The 15132-nt window shown below is 41.4% G+C and overlaps 1 protein-coding gene across 1 annotated transcript in view; it reads right to left on the minus strand.

The window, feature by feature from the left end:
* Positions 1–2393: 2393 nt before the first annotated feature.
* The window catches only part of LOC117815966 (sorbin and SH3 domain-containing protein 2-like), a 71790-nt gene continuing 59051 nt past the window's right edge, over positions 2394–15132 (minus strand). Inside the window, 9 exon segments of the mRNA XM_034687990.1 lie at positions 2394–4105; positions 4108–4137; positions 6720–6826; positions 7118–7155; positions 11485–11679; positions 12478–12606; positions 12734–12848; positions 13209–13255; positions 13596–13675. Of these exon segments, the coding sequence (XP_034543881.1) occupies positions 4077–4105; positions 4108–4137; positions 6720–6826; positions 7118–7155; positions 11485–11679; positions 12478–12606; positions 12734–12848; positions 13209–13255; positions 13596–13675 (770 nt within the window). The 3' untranslated portion in view covers positions 2394–4076.

Here is a 15132-nt window from a genome sequence, read left to right on the forward strand (position 1 = left end):
AATCTCAGTCGTGTTGATGTACTATAGAGGCAAAAAAACTATCATCACAGCATCAAACTCTACTTCCCCTGCCATATTGGACATCTTGTAAACACAACAGTGAGTGCAGCAGCAGCAGCATCATTTTGACATCATGTCTGACCTCCTGAGACCCTTCCTGTCTGACATGAACACTTCAAACTTCAAGCATCTGTGAAAATTGTCTTGGTAGGATGAATTGACATTTTAAAGAATTTGTAGAGTATGTGTGACAATGGTTGCATGTCCCTCCATCACTCTGTGCATGGGTTCTACAGTTTTTAGTCCCAACCTTCTGTTGCTGTTTGAAGCATGGAAAGTTTTAGTGCTGGTCAACAACACGGAAAACGACAGACAGTCTCAATCTATTCTCTAAAAGGAGCTTTTAACTTTGACCTGTTTCAGTGTGGTGTAGTTTAGGTGTCTGAGGGTCAGCATGCTCCAAGCCTGGATAAGGCTTTTGCAACCAGCAGGTCATCTTGGAGAAAGTTTTTTCTGTGAAGACAAGTAGCACCTTCCACGTCACAGCAGAACACAACACAGACTGAGAAAGGAGAGATTCTTCACCAAAAAGACCCCAAACTAAAGCTTCCCAACGTCACTAAAATATGCAGCTATGGAATCAGCCTCTTTGTTCACCTTTAAGGAAGATGATGAAGAGGTTTCAGTATTTGTTTGGAACTTGGTGCACAAGATTAGGAAAGGGAAAGAAATAAGGCGTCCAAAGAGGACCATTGCACCATCTTTTCATAGGTTTAAGAGTTTAAGAGGACAGAGGACAAATTCAACTTTCTTAGACGGTGAGAGATCAGAGGTTAGATTTCCAGCTGTCTCATCTGTAACACTGTGTTGATACAATGTTTTGTGAAGATAAGATGTGTCTCTGTGACTGTTTTGTTTTCATGGCATTACCTCAAAAGTTTGTGCATTCAGCATCTCGTAAACACATCCACCTTTTTTCCTTGTTTAAAAAATCCCTTCATTGCTCATTACCGCCACCATCTGTCCACATGTGGCCTCTGCACCTGAAACAGAGGATGGCCCAATATCAATGTCCTCCCCAAGTCCTGAGCCCTTCTTGACTTAATTGACATCAGCTGGAAAGTGATTGAGGGCAGGAGGCTGTAAGGGCTCAAAACTGTAGAACTGGAATGAGACAGCACTTTGAGACTTCTCCGTGACCTGCATGACATCACCAGCTCACCTTAGTAATATTATGATTTTTTACTGCACAATTTTTACTTTCCTCAAATTCAAGGCTCTTAAGGGACGACTGTCTGCCATGTGATCCAGGCTGTTACCGTACAGACTGCTTAACCACACAATTTAAAATATATAAATAGGCTAAATAACTATAAATATATGAATAGGCTATATAACTATCAATATATAAATTATACTGTATACATATATATATGAAGATAAATAGATTAAGGCTGTTTTCTAAATTAAACTTTTTTACCTGTAAATTCATTGTAACTTTTCATGCCGTCTTATTTACGTCGCTCCTTTTTTTTATTTCCATGTTACGTTGTCGTCTACCTTTTCATGCCGTGGGGTTCCCCCTGGGAATCCCGTGTTTCAGGTCACAATACTATGAACTCTGGGTAATTCCCTTATGCTAAGTCTGCAAAAATGCCCACTTATGGAAAGGGGGCATAAGGGCTCTAAAAGTCAGCGAGAGATCCCTCACACACTAACGTGCCTCAAAGTCAGTGAGTGCTTGAGGGTGGACATTGAGATTGGGCCGATGTAAGGTTCTGCAGTGTTGCTTTAAATATCAACTGGATCGTATTTTCTGTAAAGGAAAAAATAATGTGGGATATTTCATCTACAGCTGGATTTATTAGCAATACAGCCCATAAAATCATCCAACAAATGCCTAAGATATTGTAGAAATACTAAGGTCCAAGAGTGTGCATTGGATTGGATATTAACATGAATAACATAAGATTTACCTTTTCATTACATGTATAACATACCAGGATCCAAATTATCGTCTTCAATCCAAACCTGCTCCTAAAGTTGTATCAAAGATTGTTTCATTTTGTGATCATCTCTGTGCACACGGTCAGACACTTCCCTCAGGGTTTTCTACTCTAATATGCATAAATGAATTTTTTGCATCACAGAAGAGGTTTACATATACAGTACATGGCTATTAACTTAGTGAGTTGGATGTAAGGCAGCAATCCCCAACTCTACTCACTCTATCTACGTCAGTTTAAATACGTCACTGGCTCTTAAAAACAACAAATAACTGGAGGAAACAGGGCCTACAGCCCGGCTACAAGCTAAGAGTCTGAAAAAGTGGAGAGTAGCACCACCAATGAAGAATGTGAAGAAAGAAAGAAAGAAAGAAAGAGGAAACCAAATGTGATGGTGGGTGAGAAAAAGCTGACTTTATAAAGCAAAAAGTGGATGTTGGCCATTTTACAGCTTTCATACAAAAGACTTACAAAACACACACGCACACAAAGTGATCTCACTCCAGCTCAAACGGTGGATGACAGAGGGTGACGTATGATGCATGAATGAGAAAACAAAATATCTTAAGGTGCTTCAACAATTGTTTTGTTGTCAGTGTTCATCCAATGTGAAACATGTCAAATGAGAAAAAAAAAAAAAATCATTCAAATTGCACGTAGCACAAGATAACATGGAAATCCTCAGTAAGTTCTAAATAGTATATACCTACATGAACAGTGACACACTCTCTGAAAAACACTTTCAAAAGATGCTTCAAAGGTCTAATGGAAAAAACTGTTAGTTAAATGACTGAATTTCATGATAAACGCCATCTCATCCTGCACCTGGCTTAAATAATTCAACATAAAACATCATGACACCCGCATAATCATAACCCATAAAATATCTTATATGTCCGAACATGATACTTAATAAAATAACAATCCCTCCAAATGTGCTGTTGATGAAAGAAGTGTCAAAAACAAGTGTTGTTCCGTCCTTCTATAAAGTCATCAGTCTGACCAGCACGGTGTCATCTCATAAATATAATACCTAAAAGGTTGGCAACATTTTTTGCTACACTTCAAACATGACCAATAAAACCCCCGAAGCCTCTCCTGTTAACCTCTGGTGTGTAACGTCTGAAGTGAGATTTGAGATTATAAAAAATAAAACCACAATTTGGTTAAAGTGCATCAATCCTAGAGTGAAGTTGAACAAACCAACCAATTCATCATGTTTGTGTTTCTAATCTTAAACATTAATCCATCGGTTAGGATGCAGGAACAGTGAGTCGGTGATTTTTTTTCCCCCACTTCCTTATCAGCAATATTAAAAGTCATTGCTGTAATACTTGAGTTATATCGACAGTACTGTATATCAGCATCCTCAGATTCTTATCAACCAATAATGACCTAGGTAACACATAGCATTGATGCATGTACATCGTATCCACAGGTACTAACATCCTTTTACCTGAAACATCGTCTGCACAGCTGCAATCCCTTCAGTGCAGTTCATACACAACAGACCTGCTGACTAAATACTGTGTTCCACGTCACTCTCTGCACTGAATGTCTTGGGGATATCTGTGATTGAACACTGAAATGAAATGTGACGAGTGTTTGAATGTGACTCTGCAGAGAAATAACAAACAGGATCATGGTTACTGCCCTTACACAGAAAGAAAGCATTTGCTGCGATGCCCTTTTTTTTCGTGTCAGTGAGTGTTTTAAAAAGTTCCTTTGATTTCCTTCCATAACTGTCAAAAGTTAAAGGGCACTGACTGGAGCACAAAGTTTGGGTTCTCCTTGATAAAAAAATAAGGTAGAAGATAAGATTAAAAAAAGGTGTTATTTCATAGAAGTCTTCCATTAAAGTTGGCTAGTTACAGCTAAATGTTCGGTCTGTGTGAAGCTGACCAGCCACACACACACACACACACACACACACACGCAAACCAAGGACGTGCGACAGGACTTGAGGGATCGTTGTTGGGGGGGTGGTGTCCTGCGGGGTGCTGTGCTGTAGGGTGATGAAGTGTCACAGAGAGAGGGGCGGGGCAAGGGGAAGGGAGTCTGGAATCGTCATTATAGCTGCTTCACGTAGTTTCCTGGAAGGTTCCGAACAACTTGCTCCTCCGAGAGGTCCCTTTAAAACAACCAGCCATAAAATGAAGTGTCAGTGCTTGCAACTCTGGAACTTGGCAGCAGTGGTAGCTGTTACACGAAATGACTGCAGCTCTGGAGTTGAGCCAACTCTGAAGATCAACTAACAACACATGAAAATTCATTAGAGGGCAAAGGTTTTCATAATAGCACTACACATAAAAATACTCAGGATGACACTGGGAGCAGACTTAAAGTGTGCACAGCTGTGCAGAATCACTTTGACCCCTTCAAACCGCCCTCTCAGAGACACGCAGTGAGACCACAGTGCCATCTAGTGGCATTCTACCCTTAGCCTGCCTCTCTTGCTGGCTTCCTCTGCAGACTGCTTTACAACCCACCTCCTCCCCAGCTCCTCTTTTTCTGCTGTGTCAGATTTACCAGTGTCATATGTATTGTCACTGATGCCTGCTCTGTTCTGTACCCCAGGGGTCTTTGCTGCTGCTCTCTCTGCGTTGGCTTTTTCATTTCTGCACAAAAAGAGAAACAAGGTGCATTCTTCCCATTTCAAGCTTTTCAGTTCCACTTTTGCTGGTGCAACGGCAGGGAGCTCCCAGAACAGAGCCATGCAGTCAATATAACTTATTAATTAATTAATATCTTTGACTAGAGTGTCCTGACTGAACTTTATAAACAATATCAACTATCTGAGCCATTTATGCATAGTTAAACAACATAGCTGTTATGTAGGTTAAATGTTTTTTATCATCATACAAACCAGTCTGTAAAAAAAGGTAAATAAATGGTGCAAAAATGCTTAAATGCTGCATTTCATTACACAGAGGTATTTCTATTTTCAGCATCCCATTAAAGGAACACAGCTTAAATAATAGACAAACAAACTAAACCCTTAGAAAGTCAAACATAATAAAGAGGTTTTACAGCAGGACTGCTTTATTACACTACATTAGTTTAAGTGAAATCTACAGAACAAAGTTCAGACTGAGTGTAAATGAAGCCTGAAATGAAATATCTATTTAAAGGTACCTAGCTAAGTGCCTTTTGAAAGAGGACATTATTAATTATTTATGCTATCTTATCTTTGTCTTTATTTTGTTTTCAGCACTGTCTGTGTAAACATAAGATCTGTATGTCAGCAAACGTTTTTCTGACTTTGCTCGATGAAGCTCATGCGGAAGTGTTATAAACTGCAATACATCGAGAATCCGCTTGAGGCTGGCTGCAGAAACACTGGAAACCACATAGACACCAATTTAAATGAGACGATCTTTACAGCATTAATAAACATGTTTCCAGCCTGGTTCAAAAAACGTCTTGACCCTACGAAGCTAATCTCTCTAATGGCACACACTCTACAGGGGGTGAATTTTTTTCTAATGTGACGGTTTAGAAGATATAAGATTTCAAGTTTTTGCCCAAATAAGGACATGACTGACTTGACTCCCGGTCGGGAACACATAGCTGTTGGCTAGGAGGCTGAGTTTGAGTTCCGCATTTCCAATATGGCTGCCTCTGTTGATTGGCTTCAAAACAGCGCTCAGGAACAGATGGGTGACATCACGGATACTACGTCCATATTTTACACAGTGTATGGTTAAACCTCACAAATGAACCATACAAGTTCAATCAACATCATATTTTTAATATCTATGCTTTTCTTGCTTTAATTTGTAGTTTTTGGCCAGAGTCTAAAGAGGAAACATTGAACCCAGATCAGGTTGGTTTTAGGGATGGGTACGAATACTTGAGTACTCGGGTACTCGCCATTGACCCCATTATTCAAGTAGTATTTTGTTACTCGCGCACCTTGCAACATAACTTGAACTCATACAGCGTTACATGTGTGACCATGGGCTTTCTGTTTTCGCCTAACTGAATATACTAGGTAGGAAAATAATTAACGGGATATAAGCGTATGACTTCTCCGGCCACGGCTTCAGCTTTAGAACCCACCGAGCCAGATTTCAGCAAAAACAACTCTTTTATGGCAGCTACGGCAACTCTCTAGGAACACCGAAAGCAAAAGCACAACAATACAGAACCGTCAGCGACACCTGCGACGTGTCAGTTAAAAAAAGTAATGTCTGGAAGAACTTTGAAAAAAAAAAACGATGAAGTTAATGTGCAGGGCAAGATATGTGGCGTTAAACTTACATACCATAGAAATACTAGTTTGATGCCTCACCACATGCGCTTAAAGCACAAGGAGAAAACAGCGGAGAAGGATAACAGGCAGTCTCGCATCACGTCTTTTGCTCGCCCTGTTAGCACACGTCGTTGTGACGAAACCAGAGCGGTGAAGATTAGCCAGATAATAACCAAAATGGTAACTGGAGATATGCTCCATTAAGTTTTGTGGAAGGAGAAGGCTTCAAAGAGCTGATCGCATTTGTTGAGCCAGAGTACAAGCTACCATCACGGAGAACAACAACTACCAAAGTGGAAAAGATGGAAAAAATAATAATTGCGAGTACTCGAGTAGTCGTTCAGTAGGTAATTCGAGTAATCAAGTACAAGGCTAACTGTAAATTCCCATCCCTAGTTGGTTTATCTTATCCCCAATTTACAAAAAGACAATATCAACCGTGTGTTCCCTCTTCTTACCAACAAACCAGCCGTCATCACATTTCTCCATCACATCCACAATGTCGCCCTCCTTCAGCTCCAGCTCATCCTCGTTGCGAGGAAGGTAGTTGTACACAGCCTGGTACCTGTGTGAGAGAAAAACAAAGGTGAACCTACACCTGAGGCTCTACATGTAAAAGCTTTTACATGTTTTTTTAATGTTAACTCTGATCACCTTTGCTTTTTTTTCTCCGTTATCCAGTATTCTCTCTGTTATCTGATGGTCTTTACATGATATATACCAATACTAGCAAATATAAAAAAGCATTTGATGATTACAGTTGATGCACACATACTTTGGTAAGCTCAGTTTATTAAAGAGTATTTTGTTGGATAACTCACAGACTACCAAACATTAAATAAAAACAGTCACTTACGGGTCTCCTCCACCCTGGAGTGCATCCTGGACTAATCGCTGTGAGACAGGAAAAACAGACAGAAAAGAAGTCAACTTGGGGGTTTTGTTGTGGTGTTATTCAGCTTTTGAGGTAATTGAACACAAATGTTTACACAGCACTGAATCTGTTCAGCAGATATCATTTTACACCCTGAAGAACAACCAATTACTTTAAAAACAAAGAGTAAAGTCTTTGTTTTTAAAGATTCCCTTCCAGAAACAAGTGTACAGTCAGAGCATGGTTGAATGAAGACATGCCCCCCTACCCTTCGACCTCTAATGGGGGACATGTAGGACCTCCGGGACAAGATGGGGCTACGAGGGGGTTTACCACCAACACTGGGTCCTGCTTATCGGGCAGAAAGACCAGAAGCAACATAAAACTTCAACGATAACTGAGCTGAGCACACGCGAGCACCAAAGGCTAATGCCATGCTGTGAAACGTAATCCTTCAACATGCTGATGAAAACCGACCAAGGCACACTACCATCAACCAATAAGCAAACACACAGTAATTCAAAATGTTTTCTGCTGTCAATAACTCCCTGAAGTACTTACTAGATGAAGTATAATGCATGTTAGTGTACAGGCAAAGTAGTTTCAGCGACAACTGCAACAAACTACTTTTTGCAAATCTGTTAATCTTTTGATTACAGCATTTCCTCCACATAAATAACAAGAGATTAATGCTACTGTCTGTTATCAGTTAAACAGTATCCCAGCTTTAACAATGTCAGTGACAGAAAAAGAAGCTGAGGTTATTTTCAGAAGAGTTCTGGCTATAATCCTTGGCACCGCACACCTAATCTAACTCAAAAGCCATTATCTCCACATTCCAGCTTTACCTTCACCTTGGGAGACCTACGTCCATGATGGGGTACAGTGGGGGAGTAGGGGGAGAGCGTGGGGAGGTGAGGGGAGGAGAGGGAGGTTAGGGGGAAGGAGAACAGGCGATTCTGAGTCGGGATAGGGGTGTGACGGGATGAGAGCTTGAGGACAAGTGGAGAGGGAGAGACCGGAGGTAGCGGTGATGTCAGGAGGCGAGGGAGGGATGGTCGAGGAGAGACAGGGGGAGAAGGAGGGATGGTGGGGCGATCCTGTCCTTGTGGGTGGGAAAGGGAAGAGGAGAAGGGACTAACAACAACAACAACAGCAGAACAAGAAGATAAAGAGGAAGAAGGAGGGGGAGGTAATGAAGTAGGAGGAGGTGGTACAGAGGTTGAAGGGGGTGTTGGGTCAGGAAGTTGTGTCGGAGCAGGAGGAGAGACGTCAGCCTATGGAGGTAATGACACACAAATCAAATATACTGCTAAATCATGAAGGCTAAATGCTGAGGAGCTAAATAAACCTATGAATAAAGTGATGGAAAATGAGCCTTGGAAAGATGAGGGAGGAATATATCTTCCACAGAAGTAAAAAAAAAAGGATCTACTTTAAAAAAAGTTCGACACGGTATGCTTGTGTCTGAGCATGAGCAAATATAAGACATTCTGCATGGATCCTTCAAAACATAAAAGTGAAGAGAGAGGTGCCAGATACTGCACAGAACTTTTTATGTGTGTCCCAAAAGTTGTAATTGTGGCAATAAAAAGATAGTCTGCTTTTGGCTGAGCAGCAGATGTCTAGCAGTGCAGATATTCATAAATGTGTCCCAAAACTAACACACATCATAAAGACAATTTATGATTACAGTCTGACATAATCATTTTGTGTTTATTCGAGCTCCTGAGAGGAACTTGCAGTTTGTATTGATTTTGGCGCCCCCTGTGGACAAAGCGGTACCTAGTATCTCCTTGCTGATCAGACATTGTCCTGTACATGCAAATCATTTCCAACAAAGAATGTCATCCTGCTTTTCTTTTAACAGGTAAATGCATCACTCAACAAAGCTGTTTTGCAGCCTGCTGTTAATCACTTCTTTGAACATCTACCCTGCTGCAGCGGTTCCAGACGTTAATAGATACAAATACAAAAAATAATAAATCTTGTCGCTGAGTGTCTCTTTTGTTTTTGTGGCTCATTTTGAGTTATGATTATTGATTTTGAGCGCTTCATCCATTCTTTTATCTCGACACATTTGGACTACTGCAATGCACTTTACACTGGCATGAAACAGGCCTCCCTCGCTTGCTTACAGGTAGTCCAAAACGCGGCTGCTTGCCTTTTAAACATGAGCATCTCGCCTCCCTCCACTGGCTCCCTGTCCATTTTAGAATTAATTTTAAGATTTTAATGATTGTTTTTAAGTCACTACATTGTCTGGCACCTCAGTACATATCTGACCTCATAAACATCTAGATGCGTCTCGTCGTGCCAAAAAGTCGACAAAAGACGAGGGGTGACCGAGCTTTTTCAGTGGTAGCTCCTAAACTGTGGAATGAGCTACCCACCCAAGTCAAATGGCCCCCACCCTGGATACTTTTAAATGTCTTAAAACTAAATTTCACTCCCTGGCTTTTAATACAGCATGAGAGTTTGTGTTGGTCCCTGTTTGTCTTTTAATTTACTGTCTTTTAAATGTTACTGTCATTTATTTCTACTGGTGGTATTTGCTGTGCAGCACTTTGGTAACCTTGTTGTTTTTAAAATGTGCTATATAAATAAAATGGATTGGATTGGATTTCAGTCGGTTTCATGACCAGCTAAAAAACTCTTCACAGAAGCTGCAGATCTCCTCCTTGCATATCTAATACAGTAAAGCATCAATCCACCTTTACTGCAGCCCGCTTCTGTTGATTAAACAAACACTACTTTTGGCTAACAATCTGCCCTATTCAATGGTTCTTGTTTTACACATGCGAGGACTTTCTTGTTTACTTCAGCCTTAGGGACAGTTTTTTTTAAACAGAAATCAAAAGTAGGTCTGCTCTTTCTTGAATTCAAAATGCTTCCCCTCTCTCTTCTTTCCAAGGCTCTGTAGTGTTCCCAAAGTCACACCATGCTCTACCTGCAGACTGAGTCTCTCATTAAAGTCTTCAACGTCCTCCTCTTTGTCCTCTCTAGTTTCATCCTCTTCCTCAATGAACAACTCAGTAAATCCCTTCCCTCTCACAGATGGCGGTCTCTGAAACTCCTCTGGTCTCTCATTGAAAGTTTTCAACTGATCTCCCAAAGAGAGGGAAAGCAGCTCCATCGTAACAGGCTTGTGAAACTGCGCCTCTAATCGAATGCTGCCCGCTGAGTCACTCGCTGCAGTGACTGCCGGGGGTTTCACTGCTAGCTGATGGGGTTCTTCTGTTTTTGGCTCACACTTGCTCTGGGATTTAGTGGTTGGTGAAGCGGATGGGGGAACTACGGCAGACAATCTTGAAGTGCCAGCATTGTCTGGAGTTGAAAATTCATCGAGAATCATCAACAGGAGTTCGTCGTAGGGGTCTGATACTTGCAGATCATCATCAGGGATTTCATTGCTTTCGTTTTCTTCCAATTTTAACTTGTGCCACTGAGGAGCCTGTGTTGTTGATTTGATTGGCTCTGGCACCGTGCAGGACACAACCTCTGGCTTAAAAATGCGTAATGTTTGGTCAAGTCCTTTGCCACTTTTGTGCTGCAGTGAAGAGTGAGTCAGTGGAGGAGTAAATGAGGAAGGAGGAGGGGGAAGAGGAGGAGGAGGGGGAGGAGGAGGAGGAGGAGGAGGAGGAGGAGGAGGAGGGGAAAGTGGTGTTGGTGGGGAAAAAAGCAGGGCAGCAGAGGAATGACCGAAACTAGGTCTCCCTTCTCTAAAAGGAGAAGTCTGGGAAAACGCTGGGGGTGGTAAGGCAAAGCCTCTCTGTGAGGGTGCAGGCGAGATCGCCTTCGGCTCGTGAGTCTTTAGGAAAGGTGCAAAGTCTGTGGGGAGAGGGGGTGGCGTGGGTGGTATGGGTGTGGTTGTGAGAGATTGAGTTGGGGTGGACAGAGAAGGGTCCAATGTGAGGGACAGCCACTCACTGGTGACAGCTTGCAGGTCATGCCTTCTCACTGGGGGGTGAGGGGACGGGAGGTCACGAGGAAAGGAGGATTGAGGTAGATGGTAGAAAGGCTCCAGGAGGGTCAGGTGAAAAAGAAGGAACAGTGTCATTCATAAAAGCGGAAAAGAAAGTCAAGCTTCACAGAGTGCTATATATACACCCTTATGCTGACGATGTACTTATTTATTAAAACTTAAACTGAGCAAAAACTTCCCTTGCATTATAATACTGAGGGCTCCTATGTCTTATGTGTGAACAACATTAGCACCAAAGTAAAGACCCCTAGCTCATAAATTGATCAACTCTCCATTAAGTTTAGAATAAAAGTTTGATTATAGGTGTGTATCCCTGCTGTGATTACGTGTTTCATTGAATTCAATGGTTTGATAATTCCCCTACCTTGACCGGTGTGGAGCTCGGTGTCCTGTTGCCGGCATAACCATGTGGGTCGATGTGGTGGGTGGAGCTCTTGGATGGAGAGCTCTTGATGATGTCAACGTATGACACAGGGAAGATTCCCTGTTTGGTTGTGTCTGGGATTTTGCCCTCATACCAGTTCTGATCCACCTGCCTTATCACGACGATTCTCTCACCCTACAGACGAAAACAAAACACCCAAAATGTAGACATTATTTGAAGATGCTATACCGGAGTGTTGTTCTGTGTTGAGTTTTAACTACATCTGGAGGATAACTTGCTTCCCTTGTATTTGAGAAAGTTTTGAATCTTTTGAGTAAATATAATACTTTAAGGATTAAGGTCCTGAGTTAAAGCTAGGTTTGGTAGCCACGGAAAACTAGCATGAATTTGAATGTAGCTCAGGACTCCATCTAACCCCTCGGAGATCCTCCAAAACGACGCCCCCGCTCACGTGCACTAACGCCACTGATTCACGATCATATGATTGGAACTCATTTAAAACCGGTCCTCAGCACATCGTTTGTGTTTTGCACTACATCAACTCATGTCTCACTCAGCAGTAAGAAAACACCAAAACATTATCATAGTGAAAGTTAAAAACACAAACAAACATGAATTCTACGCGCAGGAGGCGGGCAGAACGGCAGAACGGGATTTGAATGGTTCCATAATTTGGCTCCTGATGGCAGAGATTGGTTGTTTTTTTTTTCATTTGTTTTCTCAGGTTTACTCCGGCTGTAGATAGCAGCTTTTTTTGCACTTTTTTAAGAACACATTATGTATTGATTCCCATCGGGACGTAAAGATAATTTTAACCAGTATAACAAAAAGTGTATCTGAATCTGACTACCAACCCCATTTTAAGTCAAATGTTATAAAGTTCCTCAAGAAATACAATGTTTCAGCTTTTAATCAAACCCATCATATTATCTTACTTCTTGATTTGGCACAAAACAATCAAAAAAAGTTTACCTTTCTGAGAGACAGCTCCACATTAGTGTCAGCGTTGAAGTTGTAGCGAGCTATCCCCTCTCCGATCTCTCTGACATGTGCTGGCGGAGGAGGACGAATCGGCTGCTGCTTCTCTGAGGAGGGCATCCTCTGTTTTATGTGTGTGCGTTACATAAATGTGTGTTAAACAGAGAGAGGGATAAGAGAGAGATAGATTATATACTGCACATTGAATAGTTTACAGCACTCACACAATGTTTATTAGTGGCACCTTTACCTCCACATATGACATGGGGAAAATGCCGACCCGTCCACGGTGCTCTCCTTCGTACCAGTTGTTGTCGATTTGCCGGATGATGTTCACTGCATCACCCTTCTTAAACGTCAGCTCCCTGCATCACATTTATATCATCAAAGCACCAGAGATAAGGCGTGAAGATGACATGAACTGACCACTTCAATCAGCAGAGCGCATTTCATGTACACAGTATCAGCGAATGAACGACAGCCACTACAGCAAAATGAAAAAGATCAAGTCCAGCAGAAGGTTTACTCATGCAAATATCCAGGCTGCATGAAATTAATCAGTTAAAGCTGTGTGACAGTGGATTAGAAAGCATATGAGAAATGATGCAAGAAATGCTTAAGATCCTTAAATCGTTACACAGAATGCAATGAGTCGAGATGTTGTTGATGCGTTAGACATTCATGCTTGGCCTCCCCGTGTGTGCCGATGCATTTCCTGTACTCACTTAGCTGTTTGTGCCTTAAAATCATAAATGGCTCTCGCAGGCTGTTTCTGATGAAGGAGAGAGAACAGAATAAGTTGTGTCATCTGTTTATGGGAGACCTGGGAGATGAGAGTGAGGAGAAAGAAAGCCCGCAAGCATTACCAGGCAAAACATACAAAACAGATTTTTTTAATTTGGTGAAAAATTTGATCTGAACAGTGAAAAGTGGTATTGGCTTAATTGGAAATATTTTTGATATTTCCAACCAATCCCAAATTTTTAATTAAGTGCACTTAAAGTGTATGCTATACAAACTGTTATTTTTAAATAACAATAAAATAAGTTAGCTATTGGTGTCACTATAAAAGTTGGCATTGAGAATACTAGCACTCTGTTTCCATGCTGTACCTCTCGGTCAGGAGTAGGTCTTCTACTCTGGGGGGTGTGGCGCCCGTCTATAGTGGAATAACTCCTGGAGACATCCTGGTCTATGGTTAGCAGAGACACATAAAAAAGGTCACAGGAGTCACAATAGTAAACACAGCTGCGTCACATGCATGCCAAAAACACAAAAATGAGCTACGGTACGATAATGAGTGGTAGAGTGATGATGTCATTCCAACAGGTCAATGAGGGAATGAAAGCTCAGGGTCCAAAAACTGGTGTGTTTTATTTCCATTTCACATAAATAACAAGGCGTTTGTAACTTCCACAAGATGACACATGCAAACCGGCATACAGCTGTAACATAATAGAAAACTAGCAGGAGCACAGTCCAACAATGATGATAGAACCATTCAAAACCAGAGGAAATACAAGCAAATGGCTCGAGGGAAAGGATGACTTTGTGATAATAAAATTACTTCAAAAATAAATCTGTAAAACAGAAAAACAACCTAATGATAAATAAATCAAAAACAAAGGAAAACATATTTTTTTACTCTGGTGAGAGTGACAGTCTGTAAATCCTCAAATATTTGACACAGGCTTCTCGTGTATTCTTCATTTTTTATCCATAGACCTTTCTGGAGTCCCTGAGCTCCCTTGTCTTGTAGGTTCCTCTAAGACAGCCTGCTGCTGTTGACGCGCCAGACTCCCTTCAACTCCCTCTATCCCTCTTTCCAACCCCAACTCAGTTGAGGCAGATGGCTGTCTAACATGAGTCTGGATCTGCTCGAGGTTTCTGCCTGTTAAAAGGAAGTTTCTCCTTGCCGGTGCAACTTGCTAAATTCTGCAAAGTGCTCTGTCCATGGTGTATTGGTGAGATCAGACAGAGTTCTGTCTGTAGGATGTGACTGGATCTTATCCTGTCTCAGACACCAAAGTTATACACCCTTACCTTTCTGCTGCTCTGATGTTTCTTTTTGTTTGTCCTTACTGAGATGACTGCAGTTTGCCCTGTCATTACTTTCTGCAGAATTAAGGTGCAGCCAATCAGTGAAATATGGCTCTTATATAAAGCACTTCATGGTTTGGCCCCCACTTACATCTCAGAACTCCTGTCTCCTTATCACTCTGTCAGAGCACTCAGATCATCACACCAAAACCTTCTGTCTGTCCGAACATCAAGGACAAAGAGATATGGGGACAGGGCCTTCTTCATCTGTTCCCCAAAACTGTGGAGTTCTCTTCCCCCCACCTTCTGATTCTCCCCCTCTGTCAAGACTTTTAAAAGTCGTCTCAAAACACACTTTTATTCATTAGCTTTTAACTGCTCAGATACTCATTGCACTGTTAATTGTATTTCTTGTCATTACTGTTGTTATCATTAGTGTTAATTTCATTTTTAATTATATTGCTCTCTTACCACTCTTTTCCCTCTCCCTTCCTCTGTTTGTGTGTTTTTAATTTCATTTTCTCTTTGTTTCCTCATTTTCTGTTGTAAAGCACTTTGGATCAACTGTGTTGTGTGTAAAGTGCTATATAAATAAAGTTGATTTGATTT

Source organism: Notolabrus celidotus, chromosome 7, assembly GCF_009762535.1.
Source record: "Notolabrus celidotus isolate fNotCel1 chromosome 7, fNotCel1.pri, whole genome shotgun sequence".
Classification (NCBI taxonomy): domain Eukaryota; kingdom Metazoa; phylum Chordata; class Actinopteri; order Labriformes; family Labridae; genus Notolabrus; species Notolabrus celidotus.